The sequence below is a fragment of the Macadamia integrifolia genome, unplaced genomic scaffold (genome assembly GCF_013358625.1).
Source record: "Macadamia integrifolia cultivar HAES 741 unplaced genomic scaffold, SCU_Mint_v3 scaffold2776, whole genome shotgun sequence".
NCBI lineage: Eukaryota > Viridiplantae > Streptophyta > Magnoliopsida > Proteales > Proteaceae > Macadamia > Macadamia integrifolia.
Window position 1 is genome coordinate 17,554 of NW_024868956.1, and position 16,879 is coordinate 34,432.

The 16,879-nt window shown below is 36.9% G+C and overlaps 1 protein-coding gene across 1 annotated transcript; it reads left to right on the plus strand.

Moving 5' to 3' along the window:
- Positions 1-4,814: 4,814 nt before the first annotated feature.
- On the plus strand, positions 4,815-8,055 carry LOC122067241 (disease resistance protein RPS2-like). The gene has a single exon (XM_042631075.1). The coding sequence runs from the start codon at positions 4,999-5,001 to the stop codon at positions 7,891-7,893; it is 2,895 nt and encodes a 964-aa protein (XP_042487009.1). The 5' UTR covers positions 4,815-4,998; the 3' UTR covers positions 7,894-8,055.
- Positions 8,056-16,879: the final 8,824 nt, after the last annotated feature.

The following is a 16,879-nucleotide window of genomic DNA, read 5'->3' on the forward strand; positions in this document are numbered from 1 at the left end:
TAAAGACAGTTTCCTGTAATGCACCAATTATATGTGTGTCCAATATTATTCACAGAAAAGAAAAGGGTATTGGAAGATTTAATAAGCAAAAGTAATAGATGAATAAAGTGACCATTTGTATCCACCAACTTCGAAATCTCCTGAATCGTATCTTTCACGTGAGGAGTTTGAGAGTAAGGAAAATGATTTAATCCTAAGTGCAATGCGAGTTGGAGGTTCTTTTCTTACTGTTCTTAAGATTTCTGCAGCAGAGCATGTAATGTGTAAGTAAATATTAAGTTGAACGAAAAAGGAAAATGAGTGGATGGATTGAGTAGAAGTATGAACCTTCTTGGCCATCGATGGAGTTAAGCGCCATCTGAGTATATTGTTTATAATCGATTCCAATCTACTATGCAAGTTTGAAGATTATTATAAAGGCAAAAGAACCCTAGTGATTCTGTGTTTATAAAAAATCCTAAGAGAACTTACAACCATTGAAGGAAACACCTTGGCCGGACAAGATGGGTAGTTGTTAGAGGGGAGAGATACACATGATCGTACGCCGGAGGCTGGAGAAGGGGATAGTTGCAGATTTCAGGGAAGGCGATGGTTGTAGCGTCTTTCTCTTCTCAATTTTGTGAAACATTCATAAGCTTATGAGTTTAGAAGAAGGGGCAAGGGTAATATGATCCACTCACATCATTTGGGGGTGTTTTGGGCATTTTAAACAAAAACTAACAGACATTCTATCACTTAACCGGGTTTGCTAACGACAGGGACTGATTTGGAATTACTTGAATTTTTACGGGGGTGTCTTTGGTATTTCGAAAAGTCCAGGGGATGGCATTGAATAAAGACCAAAGTTTAAGGGGTGGCGTTGCAATTTTTTTTTTACCTATAATTACATTCATACATTGCTTATTTCACAAAAAACGCATCCATCTAGAATTCAGTACTTTTTTTTACCTGCAGTTACATTCATACATTGCTCATTTCATAAAAAACACATCCATCTAGAATTCAATACCTTCATGTAAATGAAAAAAGTGTACTATAATATTAAAAAAATTCATCGTCTTTCATCATACTTTCAATAGGTCAATACATATACTTCATTCAATTGTTCACCACTTCGATTCACCAATACACACCAAAATAAAAGAAAAAAAAAAAAAACTACATTGTTGTTGTTGTCCACATTGCCAAAGAAACATAATTTGCGACAAGTTATTTGAATGTCATCTTTTGCAATTCCACCTCTCTTAATTAGCTGGAACTTTGAAATTTCTATTGAACTTCATTGCACCTGACAAAAATAAATAAAAACAAAAATGAAAATCCTCTTAGCTTCATTTATACTTGAAAAAAACAAATACGAGTACAAACATACACTGATACATATTGCAAGTAGCAATTAACATGTGAATACCAGAAGAATTGAAATCCAAAAACTCAAAGAAATCTTGCTTTGCAAACCTTAAACAGAAAATACTCAACATGAACATTTAACCCATTTAAACTGATCAAATATTATAAAAGTATACTGATTCTCTTCAAACTAACCACCTCAAATTATAAGATGCCTCATAAAAGTACGCCTTTACAAGATGCCCAATGCTTATTCAACGTGCGCCAAAATATTACACATTAGCTAAATTTAAATCTAAAGATAGCGATGCTATAGAAAGGTTAGGAGCCATAAAAGGTGCATAAACCTAAAACCATTAGATGTTAGTTCCCCTAATCTCTCTCTATCCTCTTTTTCTCCCTACCTTCGCCTGGTGTAGCAGAATAATGGTAAACCCGCTGCTGCGGCAACAGTTCCAGTGGAAATCACAGCCGTTTACGGCTGAACCTTTAGACCTTTCAACCCTTTCTCCATCTGTTCAAGTTGAGCACTGCTTTTTGGGTAGAACAAAATAAGGGGGTTTTAGATCTAGAATGAGGTTTGGGGCAACAAAAAGAGAGAAGAGAGGGTATTCGATCAAGAGCCAGTGAAGAAGAGATTTAGAGCAAAAAGGTTTAGTTTCTTGCAGACATGGGGAAATTGAGAGAGAGAGAGAGAGAGAGAGAGAGAGGATAGTCGATGGTTTCTTGCGAATATGAAAAGAAAACCTCGGGAAATTGAAAAACTTCCAAATAGTCAATATTTAGCTACGGATATAAGGGAGGTGTCGCCCAAATGCTCTATTTAGCGACGGTAAGCGATAAACCGTCATCCAATTAGATTTTCGACGATGGTGAATAAACGAACCGTCACACATGAACCATATTTAGCTACAGATAAAAGGAGGTGTCGTCCAAACGCTCTATTCTGCGATGGTAAAGGATAAACCGTCATCCATAAAAGATTTACCGTGACGGTAAATAAATGAACCGTCCCCCATAAACCATATTTAGATACGAATACAAGAGGTGTCATCCAAATGCTCCATTCCGCGATGGTAAATGATAAACTGTCGTCCATAATAGATTTACCGCGACGGAAAAAAAAAAGAAAAAAGTGTCGTCCAAATACACTTTCCGTGACATAACTACTCTAACCGCCACTGATTATTAGAATAGGTGACATACATTCAGCTACCGTCGATCATTATTATAATAGGCAACATTATGTATTTTACCGTCACCATATAGAATCTAAGGCGACAGTAAAATAATTTCCGTCGCCAATCGTCGTCGCCTAAAATAACATTTCTTATAGTGCCCACCATTCTCCTACATCCCTGTAACCCCTCATTGCTAACAATTTATAGGAAAAAAAAAAAAGATACAATTTTCGAAATTAACCCCATTTAAAGTGTTCAAATAGAGAACCCTTGAGATCATTTAAAAAAAGGTAGATTTTTTGGCTCTGAAAAATATGTTTAAAGGGTTTCTGCAAAGGTTTCTTTAATTAAGAATATGAGGTTGGGTTAATTGAAGTTATTATTTTGTTAAAATTGACAGTGAAATGGAATTGGCACAGTTTGAGAAGCCATTGACATGGGTATAAGCTCACAAAATTCACCTAAATTTACCTTCCTTGATCATGGTCTCAAAAATATGGAATCAGGTCGGTGAATTAATTGATCATCCCAATTTTAGTCGATTCAATATATTGATTCATTTCATAAAACCTCAGAATTGTTTAGTTTTCAGATCTGAGGGTCAATTTTAAGGCTTTTGAGACCAATTCCAGTTGATAAAAAAAAAAATTCTAATCCATTTCGATTCTTGATTCTAACTTTTGAAATATTTGATACATCTTTGGATCAAAGTCTGGTCCGTATAAACAAAATCCTGGTTTTCTGCATTGCTCAGAAATGTTCAACAAAAACATGTCAAGCTAAAGAGATCGATAGTAGAAAAAAGTCACATTTTATCAATCCCTTACTAGTCTACTCGTACGATCACCTGGTCGTCCGAGTTAGCATCCAATATATGTCCCATCTTCTGTCATTTCAAATATAAATAAGAGTATATTTGAAAATAACAAGGATATATGTCGAATACTGACTTGTATAATCAAGCAGTTGAACCATTTTCGTTATACCTCCATCAACATTAAAGTGAAAAGACCTTTTACCAATCTATCACCATTAATAATAAAATTAAAGTGCCTTAATCAACGGACAGAAAGGAAAAGAAAAAAAAAAAAAAAGCATTGACCAAATCCCTTAAACCATTAACATTAAAGTAAAAAGATCCTTTACCAATCCATCACCATTAAATAAAAATTAAAGTGCCTTAATTTTAATGGCCAGAAAGAGAAAAAGACCCATTTACCAATCCCTTACCACCATTTAAGATTAAAGTGCCTCAATCAAAGGCTGCCTCGTCTCATTTTTCCACCGAAAACAGACGAAAAAGATAAGAACCATCAAAACATGGGGAAATTGGCGCCATTGCTTTGGCCAAAGCGTCCCTTCATGTGGTGGGGTTGCAATAGCTTTGGTATAATTTTCTTTTAGGCGATGAGATTATTTAAATTCCAAACGTGATATCACGCATGCAAATAGCATACCTCATCTAACTGCCTTCAATGAAGCTGTAGAAAGTGACCACCACGCCCTATTCTATATATATTGGAATGCTTAAATGTACGTTTTCATTGGCTCTCCTGTTCATATAGGGGTCACGTGATCATGCTACGTTCTTTTCTTTATTATTATTATTATTATTATTATTATTATTATTATTATTATAAGGGCAAGAGATTGCTCTTATATATTGGGATGCCTAAATGCACGTTCTCATTGGCTCTCCTGTTAATATAGGGGTCACGTGATCATGTAGCATTCTTTCCTTTATTATTATTATTATTATAAGGGCAAGAGATTGCTACTTGATCGTGTAGCCTTTGCACTAGCACAGGAGCCGATGAGAGTTCACACATGATCAAAAATAGTTCTTGGATTTTTTAGTTCACACAATTAAGGTGGGGTGGTAACTCCGTGCACCCTATGTCTGGGCACAGAAACCACGCTACAAAGTATCGTTCTTGTTCTCTCAGTATTATTAGGGTAGAGGAACTCTACCCATTCTGTGGCTCCTTCTACGCCGATGTGTGGGATCACCTTGAGCTCACGGTGGGGGTGGGTAGCACAATCTTTCCGTGCCCTCCTGTGTCTAAGTGTAAGGAATGCCAGACTGTCAATGTTCTTTTACATTTATTAGCATTTATTTAAGAATTAGTGACATTATGAGTCACCTAGGATTCTAGTAGTAGAATAATTGAGGATAAAGGCACTCTAGCTTCTAAATTAATCACCATGTCCTAGCAAGCTATATATTGGGCCTCTTAAGTCTCAAATCTTCACTTTCATCATCTTTGGTTCATAATATTATTCTCTTGCTACTATTTCCACGATTCCCTTTCTTCTCTCTATCTACAACTTCATTCTCCCAATCTTCACAAGTTGTCTTTGTCTTCTACGAGTCTCATCTTTGTGTTTACATTTTGAACCATTTCAGTCATATCTCCATTCTCATTTACTCTGTTTTATCCCTTTTAGTCCACTTTACCAAGCTCTCATGGATTTCGTTGGGCCATTTGTTGGTGTTATTGACACATATCTGATTGCTCCCCTTGGTCGACAGATAAACTACTTGAAAAGCTCCAATAACAATGTCAATGACCTTCAAGATGTAGTTCGAAAGCTGAAGGCAAGGAGGGATGATGAGGAAACAACTCTAAAAGCAGCAGAAAACACTGGACAAGAGAAGACTGCCGTAGCACACGATTGGTTCGAGTCTGTAGATGGAATCGATAAGGATGCCCAAGTCATAGAAACAAAGTACAATCAAGGAAGGTGTGCAGGGGGTTGGTGTGTGAACTACTGGTCACGCTACAAATTGAGCAAGAGTTCTCTAAGCCTCAAGCAAAAGGCTATTGATAGGCTCAGTGAACAATTTGTTGTGGCAAAGCCTCCTTCTCTAAAATCTGTGATAGAGATGCCAACCGAGCCATTCCAGAACCAGACATCAACTCAACGCATGCTGCAGAAGATGCTTGATTGTATAGGTGATCCAGAAATTGGTATCTTTGGAGTATATGGTATGGGGGGAGTGGGTAAAACCACACTGGCCAAAGAAGTAAACAATCACTTCAAGAATGATTCTTGTTTTGAGTCTGTGATAATGGTCACAGTGTCTGCCACTCCCAAGATACCTAGTATCCAAAATAGTATCGGTAAGCGCATCGGATTACCAGATAATGGTAGGACTGGTGATGCATTGTTCGAAGCCTTAAGCAAGAAGAAATTTCTCATAATTTTGGATGATGTGTGGAGAAAAATAAAGCTCGAGGATGTTGGAATCCCTCACCCAGCTCAAAACAACAAAGGGAGCAAGATTCTTGTGACTAGCCGAAATCAAGATACTTGCACTGATATGGGTGCTAGTCAAACAATAAAAGTGCAGCCATTGTCTGAAGCTGAGTCGTGGGAGCTCTTCGTCAAAGTAGCTGGTAAACATGTTGTTGCCAATGACATAAAGCGCTTCGCTGAAAAAATTGTTGAAAGGTGTCAGGGTCTTCCCCTGGCAATTGTCACTGTCGGCCGGGCAATGGCAAATCGACATGGAGTTGGGGTGTGGAAGAATGCCTCAAGAGAAATGAAGCAATCAGCTAAAGATCTCCGAGGTATGATAGATGAAGTACTTGTTCCTTTGAAATTCAGTTTCGATAGATTAGAGAATGATATGCTTAGGAGTCTATTTCTTTACTGTGCCTGTTTCCCTGAAGATTATGACATAAGGGTAGAAGATGAGATGTTAAATTATTGCGTTGGAGAGGGATTAATAGATAGATTAGGGAGTTTGAAAGCTGCTAGAGATAAATGTGAGGATCTGATTGAGAGCTTGAAAATTAGTTGCATGTTGGAAGATGGAGGGTCTGAAGGTAGTGTAAGGGTGCATGATATGATGCAAGAGCTCGCACTTTGGATTACATCTTCGGAGTCCGATAGTAGCCCCAAGTTCTTGATTAGGAATGGTGAATCAGTTAAAGAGGCACCAAAGGCTCATGAGTGGGTAGATGCAACAAAGATTTCACTAATAAATACCCAAATAGAGGAGTTGCCGGAGTTGGGAGAGAGTTGCCCAAAACTAAACACTTTGCTATACAGATACACATTTCTACACGCGGAGGTGATTCACAATTTAATTCCCCCAACAAATTTCTTCCAACACATGGATCATCTTAGCGTACTTGATCTTTCTAACACAGATTTGGAATATCTCCCAGATTCCTTATCATGTTTGGTGAATCTTCTTGTGCTAAGGCTACAGTGGTGTAGAAAGTTGAGAGCATTGCCTAAACTGGGAATGCTCCGACAACTCCAATTTTTAGATTTGAGTTGGTGTGGAAAGTTGGACCAGGAAATCCTGGGATCTGAATGCGTGGAAGGTGTAAGCAGCAATTTAAGATACTTGAATGTGGAATATTCTGAAGTTTCTATTCCAGTGGGGGTAATTTCTCGTTTGCACAAATTGGAGGAATTGGGATTGTATAAAGCAGAGAAAATAAAATGGAAAATGAGTGCTGCAGTCTCCTCCTCCTCCTCCTCCTCCTCCTCCTCCATTAATATGATTCATGATGTGGGAGAGTTCTCCAGCTTGACCTCTTTAACATCTCTTTCCATTTTCTTTGAAGATGTCATTATTTCTGATTGGTTCAAACCTTTGGCCAAGACGATGACGTATTTAAGGCTGAGACGTTGCAGAGTCATAAAACAAGATGCTCTACAAGCTCTCAATGAATCCCCAAATCTAAGGAACTTAAGATTTCAGGATTGCTTGGGTGTGACATGGGTGCCCACTCGTGTTGCAGGTGATGTTGAAATAGATAATTGTGAGGATTTGGAGGTGCTGTTGGATGGAACAGAGGAGGATGTCTACCAACAAGATTCATTTAAGGTATTATGGCTAACAAGATTGCCAAAATTGAAAAGGATATGTGTTAGTCTAGCACCATTAAATTGCTTTGCTCAACTACAAACGTTAGGATTATGGGGATGCAATAGCTTGAAGATGGTCTTTTCGAAGGGAATGCCACGCCTGTTCAACAACTTGGAGGTAATTAGTATTACGGAGTGTGAGAGAATGGAAGTAATAATTGAAGGAGAAGAGGAAGAAGGAGAGCTGGTGTTGGAGGAAGGGCGGAGGAAGAGTAATGTTAATGGTGGAGGAGTCATCATCATCTCCCCCTTCCCAAGATTGAGAGACTTAAATTTAACAGATCTACCATTACTGGCTGAGTTGTACTCCAATCACATCTTGGATTGCCCCCTTATTAAAGAAGTGAGGGTGAGAGACTGTCCCAGGTTAAAGCAGAATCCTCTCCAACTTCGAAACGCGGAAGGGTTAATTGTCCCATCGTTGACAGGAGAGATTGAAGTCATGGAAGAGGAAATTCAAGCTTCTCTGTAAGCGTCACATGAGATGAGAGAATGAGAGAGAGATATCATCGACCCTGAATGAGTCCCACACATCTTCTTGATTCTCAGCTCTGTTCTTTGCTCACCTCACTCAACATCTTTGATCTCTGTGCATACTTTATTTTATTGGTTTTTTTTTTGTTTTTTCTGTTTTTGGTTTGTAACTCCATTCTTATTAAATAACAAATCACAATTTTTATTTTTCCATTCTCAATTTTTTTATTGTTTACCAAAAAAATTTGTTAATTGAACATACATATTTTTAAATGGGTAACAAAGGGAAGGAATCTCCCTTGGACTTCCCAATCAAAGATTAAAGAGAAAATTAATTGTCACCCTTTGAACTTTAGTCTTTATTTAATGTCACCCCCTGGACTTTTCAAAACATCAAAGACACCCCCTAAAAATTCAAAAATTTTTAAATCAGTCCCTGCCGTTAGTAGACCCTGTTAAGTGGTAGAATCTTTGTTAGTTTTTTTACAAATTCCCAAAACACCCCCGACTATTGTGAGTGGTCAATATTACCCTCCCTTTCCCTTCTTCTAAACCAACACTCTCACTCTCACTCTCACTCATACAAACTTGCAACTTGACTGCTCCCCTCCGGCTTGCAATCGTGAGCAAATCTCCCCACCGACGTGCAATCATGAGCACATCTCCCCATCGGCGTGCGATCAACCAAAAGAATTTGACAACACAGAAAAGAATGAATTGAAGAAATCTGCATCAAACACTCTCAATTTTTTTTGTTTCTGGGTTTCTTACGAACGTTCATCACATCACCATCAATAGAAAAATCAGTTAACGAATAAATTGAATCGATTGAATTGATCATAGTGTTAAACGGATAGCCTATTTCAATGTGGTCACAACAAGGTAGGACTCTGATAATAGATGATTGTAATGTGTTTCCATCACCGCATCGCCATCGCATCTCTCCATTGCGACCCGTCTTGATGCCAAACACACTAAGCTTTTCCATGGCAACCGAGAAGTCCTTGTAGAAGACGGCCTGATCAGTTTGTATTTCAAAACGAAGGGCTTTGTTCTTGGGTCCTGATTCAAAAGATTATCCAACTTGAGCAGCATCATTCCCTTGGGCATGTTCTTGAGAAATGAAGAACAGTCTCAAATGTTTTCAAAACCAGATGTGAAACTTACAGAGATTGAAGTGTTTTGATTAACTCAAGGATTTGGGAATTCTAGAAACCCGATCCAGTGGAAGAGAGAACAGAGACCCGTCTGATTCAATAAATGCTAACAAAAAAAAGACAGTTTTAGAATCAGGGGAAGCTCACGTTGGTAGATCCAAAACTTAATTTGGAGCGAATATGAACGGATCTGGGAAATCCTTTACGGTCGCTGCATAGAAAATGAATTGCTACACAAACACCAACGCCATGAAAGTTCTGACGCAAGAGCTCCAGCCGTTCTTTCCAGTCGCTTCAAAACCCATTCTTTCACGGTAATTGCAAGAACCCAATAGAAATTTATTTATAAGCGAAAGATGGAAAGATGGGTTCAGGGGGCAAAGGATGTAAGTAGTAAGAGGGATAAGAAGGGAAAGAGAGGTTAATATTTATCTGGTAATTCTTGTTCACGATTGCATGCCGGTGGGGAGATGTGCTCACAATCGTACGCCGGAGGGGAGCAGTCAAGTTGCAGGTTTGTATGAGTGAGAGTGAGAGTGAGTTTAGAAGAAGGGAAAAAGAGGGTAATATTGTCCACTCACAATAGTTGGGGGTATTTTGGGCATTTTGTAAAAAAACTAACAGAGGTTCTATCACTTAACAGTGTTTGCTAACGGTAGGGACTGATTTGAAATTTTTTAAAATTTTAGGGGGTGTCTTTGGTGTTTCGAAAAATCCAAGGGGTGACATTCAATAAATGCCAAAGTTCAAGGGTGGCAATGTAATTTTCTCAAGATTAAAAAAGATTCCCCTATCATCCACCCCAAAGGCCCAAATCAACGACACAATATCTTTTGAAAAGCCTACATAATAATGATTTCAACAAGTCAATCTACTGATTTTTCAGATATTAAATATTCATTTCAATAAATATTCAAGTTTGATTTTAAAATTGAAATCGTTTAATAAATGATTCAGTTTTGATTTTAACATTTAAACGTTGATAAATCATATTAGATATACATAGTAAATTTAGGTAATTCAATCTTGAGCTATTTAGACCTATCAATGACAAAATATTGAACAAATCGCAAAGGTGGAAACAACAGCTTTTGTCGGATGTGCGCTAATACCCCTGGATCCATCCTAATAATGAGGAAAATTTGTGTCAGAGCTCATTGATAAACAGAACCGGACGTGGAATTATGACCTCCTTACTAATATCTTCCACCCGGTTTGGAAGAGGATTTGGGCCTGCTACACTTTGCCATTCTTTTAGGCTGCCCCTTTGCTAGGGTTAGAGTGGTCTGGTTTGGCTCCCGCATCTCTTTTGTCCCAACTCAAACCGAGCCTCAAACAATAGGATTGAGTTCATTCATTTGCTGGACGCTGTGGAGGGCAACAGTTGATTTGATTTTCACTGGAAAATCATGGACTACCTTTGAGGCTTTGAGGTTTTGAGGTTATTACAATGGCTGAGATCGATCCAGGAGTTTGCTTCCACATCATCTAGCCTATGTGAGAGCATGCGCCCTCAAGATGCAGCCTCAGCCCATATCAGGCAATCAGGTCAAGCACACGCCCTCCCCCTCCCCCCTGTTGGAAGATTTTAATAGTTTTAAAATTAAAGATTCAAAATATTATTTTCTTTTATCAAAGTGTATGCTTGTCTCTTCCTAATAGGCACATAAGTGACCAATAGGTGTGACTATTGGAAAACATGTTTGAATGGTCAAAAGACATGTATTATGAAAGAGACATGGCTTTTGGGAGCACACATTAGAGGTGACCCTTCTTCTCCTATATATAATAAGACAATCCCTACTTCAAAGAGGCTTTTGGTTTTCTCTATTATTGTTTGGTTTTATTCTTTTGAACTATTGAGCCTAGCCTTACTCTCCCTAAGGATCATAGTCTATGTACAATTAGACAGAGTTCAGTGGTTGTTTTATCTTGGAGGTAAAACGCAGGAATCCCCAATTGTACTATTGTAGGGGGTGCTTCAGATCTTAAGGAGAGTATCTATTTTGATACGACTCAACCTGTTTGATTCCTTGACTTAAACAATTGGTGCCGATCTTCTTCATCAGTTCATCTTGCTTCAACCAAGGAGTGCATCTCAACAATATCGATCTTGTAATTCTCAACATCGGGTAAGTATTTCTAACATATAGTTGTGCCAAGTGAAAAGGGTAGTGTGATAAATTAAGCCATTAGATATTTAAGGAATAGTGATATTGTCTTTGTATCAGATTTCAGACTGAATGTATTTTCAGTCATTCCATGCATTGGCATGCACTTTCTATAGTGTTGGGATTTTCAGTGGTTTATCTTTCCACTTGGTTAACTCCAATTCAGCTGAAACTTGACAATGAGAGGCAGATTTTGGGTCCACATGTCCACAATTATTTTGCGATCAGCTAGACTTTCTCTGTGCTAGGTATTTGTCCAGTCAAGAGAAACTGGTTGTGCTACTTTTTTTTTTTTTACATAACTAGATACCAAATACATAGTGATTAATATGATTGAGATTTATTACAAAGCCAAAGATGCAACACAATGATGCCTTTAACTGACAACAGGTACAAGAAACTAGGGTTTTGATGTATTTGGAGGCGGTATTGTTCTAGCAAGAATGAAAAACTATAATGGCAAAAAGTATTGATTGTCTAAGGGCTAAGATTGTATCGAAGATTTGCACTCGTGAGCCTTAAGGTAACATTGTTGCCTTCTTTGTTAACATTAATAATTTTTTAATGATTGACCCTATCAGTAGGACGATCCCTGTTTGAGTTTCTGGACGATCCCTGCTTGAGTTTCCCCTACATTTTATAGTTTTGCTCCTTACCTATAGTCTCTTTTGTATTGGATATTGGAAATGAAGGCTTCCCCAAGGTCACGTACTTTGTCAAAAAACTAAGTCATTTCCATGCATGAGTTGTGATGAATAGGTGTCAATTATAAATGAGTTATCATATGTCAGTGCTGCTGTAGTTAATGGGTTATCATGTGAGTGGGCATGTAGTGGAAGGGAGTTATTATGGTGGTACATGAAAAGTAGTTATATATAATGATACGAGAGATTTTTTTTTTTTTTTAGATATAAGAGGAAGAACATGATTTTGAGAAAAGATATTGACTACCTCCCAATTACATCAATTGAGTTGAATCTCATTCGGTGTTTGATTTATACATGGAATTACTTAATCTCTCTCTTCTTTGAAAATATAATAAAACAAAAAATAAATGATTACACAATGATTTCCTATGTGTCTATCTCTTTCCTAAAATTCAAAATTTTTTGAATTTTTTTATTTTGTTTTATTTTCTTCTCTTGGCTACCAAACATACATACTTTTTTATTTTCTCACCATTTCATTTATTTTCTTCTCTTTTATTTTCTTTTTCTTTTTCTTTTTAGATTCTTTTTCCTTTTCTTCTCTTGGTTACCAAACATAGCCTAAAAGATGATATAAATATTAATGTTTCTATGCGAGCTCTCATTGACTCCCCTTTGTTGGTGTAAAGGTTACGTGACTAAGTAATAACCTCTTGTCCATTACGTAATGGGCATACGTAATGCATACCTCTTGCCCATTACGTAATGCATAGTCAATAGGGACATGAAAGGGATGTTTTGGTCAAACCCCAAGGGTCTCAACCACTGTTAGTTAAAACGCGTTTAAAACGTGTTCGCGTTTTTTTGCCGTTTAAAACGCGTATTACCGTATGCTTCCATACAATGCGGGAAAAAACGGGTACGGCTGTATAAAACGTTTTAAACACGTTTTAAACGCACGTTTAAAACGCGTATACGTTTTGTAAGGGCAAAATGGAAATTTTATCATACTATTTAAAAAAAAAAAAAAACCAAAACCGAAGAAAACGTTTTAAGATTTCTGAATTCATTTCTTCCCCAAATCCCTTCCCTTCGTTTTCTTCCCCAAATCCCTAATTCTGAATTTCTGAGTTCTGAAATTGTGCCCGTAGCCGTAGTCCGGTGCTCCGGTGAGTCCGTGACTCCATCTCTCCCTTCTTTCGTGACACGATTTTCCAACCTAGGAAAAACCGAGCGAACGGAGCCATTACCGGAAGGCGGCTCACGAATGTTAGCCGCAGCGGATTGACGACGGTTCAGACTTCAGAGTTCAGAGCTTTGAACCATATACCATAGCATCTTCTTCCTCTTCTTTCTTCCTCCTCTCCCCCGTCTTCGTATCCGTCATCGATGCAATAAAACCTACTCAAATTTGCAGGTTTGATCTTCTCTCTTTGTCTCTCTATCTCTGTCTCTCAATCTCTTATTTGTAGTTCTCAGTCTCGGTTCCGATGGGTTTAACCCAACCCATGTTACCGTCGACATAGAACAGGTTCGATCTTCTCTCTGTCTCTCGATCTCTTCTTTGTAGTTCTCAGTCTCGGTTCCGGTGGCTTTAACCCAACCCCGGTTACCGCCGACATATAACTCCACAGAAGACGTGATTCTGTGCAGCTGCTGCTGCTTCTGGGTTCTCCATTTCAATTCTTTCGTCCTCCTCTGTTCTTTTCGACCCAAATCAATCAAAAAAAATTGATGGAAGGCACCTGTGATCCTTGATATGATGTGCTGATTTATGAAATCATAACAAATATTGACTAATCTCCACAAGTATTCACAGGAAAATCTAACCCATATTTGCAGAAAGAAATGTTAACCAGAAGAATTGGGCGACACATATTTTGGCAGTAAATAAGCCCTAGCAGGTATATTTTGGAAGAATTGGGCGATACATATTCTGGAAGAAGATGCTATGGTATAAGGCCTATTGATTTAGGTAATCTTGGTGACTTACCTATAGTAGACTTTGAGCTTGAAATGGAGAGGCTTGAGCAGACGTACGAGGAACCTGAACCATCTGACACTGGAGCTGATGGAGGATCTACTTCATGTAGTTTAATGTCTCCTCATTGATCTTTTTTTTTTTTTTTTATCATTGATCTTTGGACCTATTATAATGATACTGAGTTCTTTAGACATCTTGGATGATATGGATGGATGGTTTTTGTTTTATATATTTTGGACATGTCTTTTTTAATATGGTGTATTATGTTTTAATTTGGAATTTACATTGGATGCTATATTTTGGATGATATATGCATGAATGTTTGATGTTGATGTAGTTTAGAATATTAGATGCAAGTATACAGGCAATAATCTCTCAAATTACATGATGATATATTGCCCTTTTTTTGGTTTCGTTTTTTTGAAAACTACACGTTTAATATTCGTACCATTCGTTTTCGTCCGTTTGATGTTTCCTGTTTTTTAGATCGTACCGTTCATCGTTTTTATCCGTTTAAAACACGTACCGTACGTCTCTGTTTTTTTGCCATTCCCGTTTTAACTAACAGTGGTCTCAACCTTTGATTGAGACACTTTAATGTTAATGATTGTAAAGGATTGATAAATAAGGGTCTTTTTTTCTCTCTTTTTTTTTTTTTTTTTTGGTAGAAGGTCTTTTTCTTTTGTTTGTGTCAGTTGATTAAGTCACTTTAATTTTGATGTTAATGGCGGTGGATCGGGGAAGGGTCTCTTTACTTTAATGGTGGGGAAAGGGATTGGTATATGGATCTTTTTCTTTCAGTCGTCGAGGAACTTTACTGATTTTAATGGTAGTAAGGGTTTGGTAAATTGATCTTTTCTTTATCTCCACTCCAATTACAGCAATTATTGTTATGTAATCATAGGAGGGGGAGAGAAAAAAAGTTTCAGTGAGCTGGAGAAAGGCACTTAATTATCTATTACACAGTGAATGACCCCGTTTTCCTATTTTGATTTTCGCATGGACTTCACTCAGAATAAAAATTATTTTTTTTATGTTTATTTATGTTTTTTGTAAGATTTTTTTTAAAGTAAAATTAAATTTCACAATTCCCAAGAAGAATTTTGAATTTCAAAAGTTGAATCTTCTTTTGGATGAAGATATACCAAATGTAAAGAGAAAATTTTAACCCAATAAGAAAGTACAAAAAAAGTACTTTTTTCTTTTCTTCTATTGGCTACCAAACACAGGCTTAGTTCAAAGGCGGTGATGAGTGGTAATTTTATGCACTTCTATGTATGTGTGCAAGAATCATGTGATCAAATAACATTTTTTTTTCCCTCATTATTATTATTAGGGAGAATGTTCCCTAAAATGACAGGGCAACCCCTGCACCAATGCAAAGACCAATGGGAGCACACACAAAAATATCAACATTGGTTGAATTTTCATTTTTCATGAGATGAGATGGTCATTTCGCCACTCCCTATGTCTGGGCAGAGGAATCACATGCAATCTTTTTCCCTTATTATTATATAAGAATTAATGATGTTAAGAGTCCATGGATTCTAAGTAGTAGAATGATTAAGGGTGAAGATTTAAATTAACGCAAAAAAACTAGATTAACATTTGTTTTCATTGATGACAAAACAAATATTCAAAATCATAACATTCCTAGTAATCAGCAGGACCTCCTTATTGGGTATCCCTTTATTAGGCATATTTTAATTTGGTGTTTTGATCAAATCCGTCACGATCTCCACTTAAATTGCAGATGTATGGATGGAGAATTGAACATTAGACCGTGCGTCTATCCACACAATCTCTAATTTGCCCTAACCATCTGAGTAACCCACAGATGGGTTGCTGTGCTAGTCTCCACGAGAATTAGTCAAGGTGTGCGTAAGCTGGCCAGGACACCTTGGTTAAAAAAAAAAAAAAAAAAACACTATCCATTTTGACAAATCTACAGAGTTTGGCTTGCCATTGACTCGAGTATAAACTCACATGATCCAACTAGCTTTGCCTTTTTTTATCACGGCTTAAGAAAATTATAAATGGAGTCGGTGAATTAATCAATTTGGATCAAAATTAAACATCATCGATCCCAATTTCAGTAGATTCATTTCAATAAACTCAAGAATTATTGAGTTTTCAGATCCAAGGATAATTTTTAAGGTTCTTAAGACTGATTCCAAGCGATTCTAATCCAATTTGATCCCCAATTTTGAGTTTGTTTTGAAATCTTTGATATAATTCTGGAGTTTGGAACTCTGGATCAGTCCGCAACGTATCAGCAAAATCCTGAAAATGAGGACCTCTAGTTTTCTACTTTGCCCAGAAACGTAAATAGAGAAAACCTGAAGCTTAAAGTTGTGTTTGGTAGCTAAGAAAAGGAAAGAAAAAAAATACAAAAATTCTTTTTATGCTTTTTTCTTGGTTTAAGAAATTCTCTTTGTGCTTGGCATGTCGTGAGTCAAAAGAAGATTCATTTTTTGAATTTCAAAATTCAACTTGGGAATTGTGAAGTTTTCTTTTGTTGAAATAAATAAATAAATAAAATCCTGCCAAAAACACAAGAAAACATTAAAAAAAAAAAAGAATTCTTTTTTTCTCTTTTAATGATAGCCAAATATACATACGTTTTCTATTTTCTTATCATTTCATTTTTTTTCTATTCTTTTCTTTTCTCCTCTTTGTTAAATTTTTTATTTTATTTTATTTTTTTCTCTTGATTACTAAACACTAAAGAGAGGACAAAAGAAGAAAAAAAAGACCCAATTCCCTTTAGCACTTACCACCATTATTAACATTAAAGTGCTTCAATCTAAGGGTGTCAATATATAACTGAAAATGTTTACCGGTATCAAAACTGACCAGTTATAATTGAATCGAATCACACCATAGTAAATTGATATGGTTTTATTTTATAGGCCATAATTTTGATTCAGTTCAGAACCGAAAAATCGATGATTAATCGGCATCTAGTATTAAAGACTTAAAAGTATTTTGAATTTCGATAGGTCTCTACAAAAGGGGGGGGGGG

Excerpts from the sequence above, each read along its gene's own strand:
- LOC122067241 (XM_042631075.1), top strand. The coding sequence starts at position 4,999 with ATGGATTTCGTTGGGCCATTTGTTGGTGTTATTGACACATATCTGATT.